At 37.7% G+C, this 1,034-nt stretch overlaps 1 protein-coding gene across 1 annotated transcript in view; it reads left to right on the top strand.

The window, feature by feature from the left end:
• The first annotated feature begins 910 nt into the window (after positions 1-910).
• Positions 911-1,034, top strand: part of LOC107578317 (GTPase IMAP family member 2-like) — a 2,936-nt gene continuing 2,812 nt past the window's right edge. Inside the window, exon 1 of the mRNA XM_016264284.1 lies at positions 911-925. Within this exon, the coding sequence (XP_016119770.1) occupies positions 911-925 (15 nt within the window). The remainder of the gene's footprint in view (positions 926-1,034) is intronic.

The raw sequence follows: 1,034 nt of genomic DNA, 5'->3' as shown, positions 1-1,034 counted from the left end.
TACATTCCGAAAGCAAAGAAAATCCTGGAGAAGTGCAAAGGCCGAACTTACGTTCTTGAGAGAGATAGTAAGATCAGTGAGCTTCTTCAAAAGATAGAAGATCTGGTGGAGGAGAACTGTGGTGATGTATTCATACCACAGACGTACTATGAACTGTTTGAGTGGAAGAGAGTAGATCTCCGTCGCAGACGGAGAAGTTTAGAGTGGAATCCTCCTGACAGTGAGTGTTTTTTTTTATTAATGGCAAACACGTGTCTCACATGTCACTTATGCACTAATCTAATGCTGTTTTCTTTAACAGTGACCAAAGGGAAGCCCGACTTTGTGAATGAGCCACAAGCACTTTTGATGCATTACTTCAAACCCATCTCAGTGATAGCGCTGGCTGTATTCGGAGCGCTTCTCGGCGCAGTCACTGGAGCTGAATATGGAGTTTCGGGAGCTGGTGCTGGATTACTTTTGGGAAGCATTCTAGCAGTTTTCCTTGCCTTCTTGATCTTTGAAGTAACAGAAAACAGGACCAATTAGTAATATAGTTAAGTTACACACAACCTAACAATCTGTTAATAGTCCGACTGAAAGCTCAACACGACTGAAAAACTGTGCTGTAAACATTGCATATTAGCATTTTAAATATACATTTAATAATTAGCCATGTAAAACTTTTGAATCTGATTACATTCTCAACCAGATCAAAAATACTTTGCGCACATGCACAGTGCAGTAGTGCATGTGTTTATTTACATCTTATGAATGTCTTAAACTGGAGAATGAATATTTTTACATAAGAATGAAGATTTGTACATAAGAAATACGTAAGAAAAATGCTTTCCTGGCCTGGTGGATTTCTCCACATTTCTCTGTTTCTTCTGAATGTGACTTCAGGCACTCTTTCATATAAATTTATGTAATGCCCAAATTTATGGTAAATATAAACAATATTTTTCAGGATCCACAATTGGATTGATAAAAATTAGTGTGTGTGTGTAAACATAGGCCTACTCATAGTCCTCAAGCAGCTAGTGATTTTTTTT

The sequence above is a fragment of the Sinocyclocheilus grahami genome, unplaced genomic scaffold, assembly GCF_001515645.1.
Source record: "Sinocyclocheilus grahami isolate Dianchi unplaced genomic scaffold, SAMN03320097.WGS_v1.1 scaffold9725.1, whole genome shotgun sequence".
NCBI classification, from domain to species: Eukaryota; Metazoa; Chordata; class Actinopteri; order Cypriniformes; family Cyprinidae; genus Sinocyclocheilus; species Sinocyclocheilus grahami.
The sequence above is the reverse complement of the archived record's forward strand: the minus strand, read 5'-3'. Positions and strand labels throughout refer to the sequence as shown.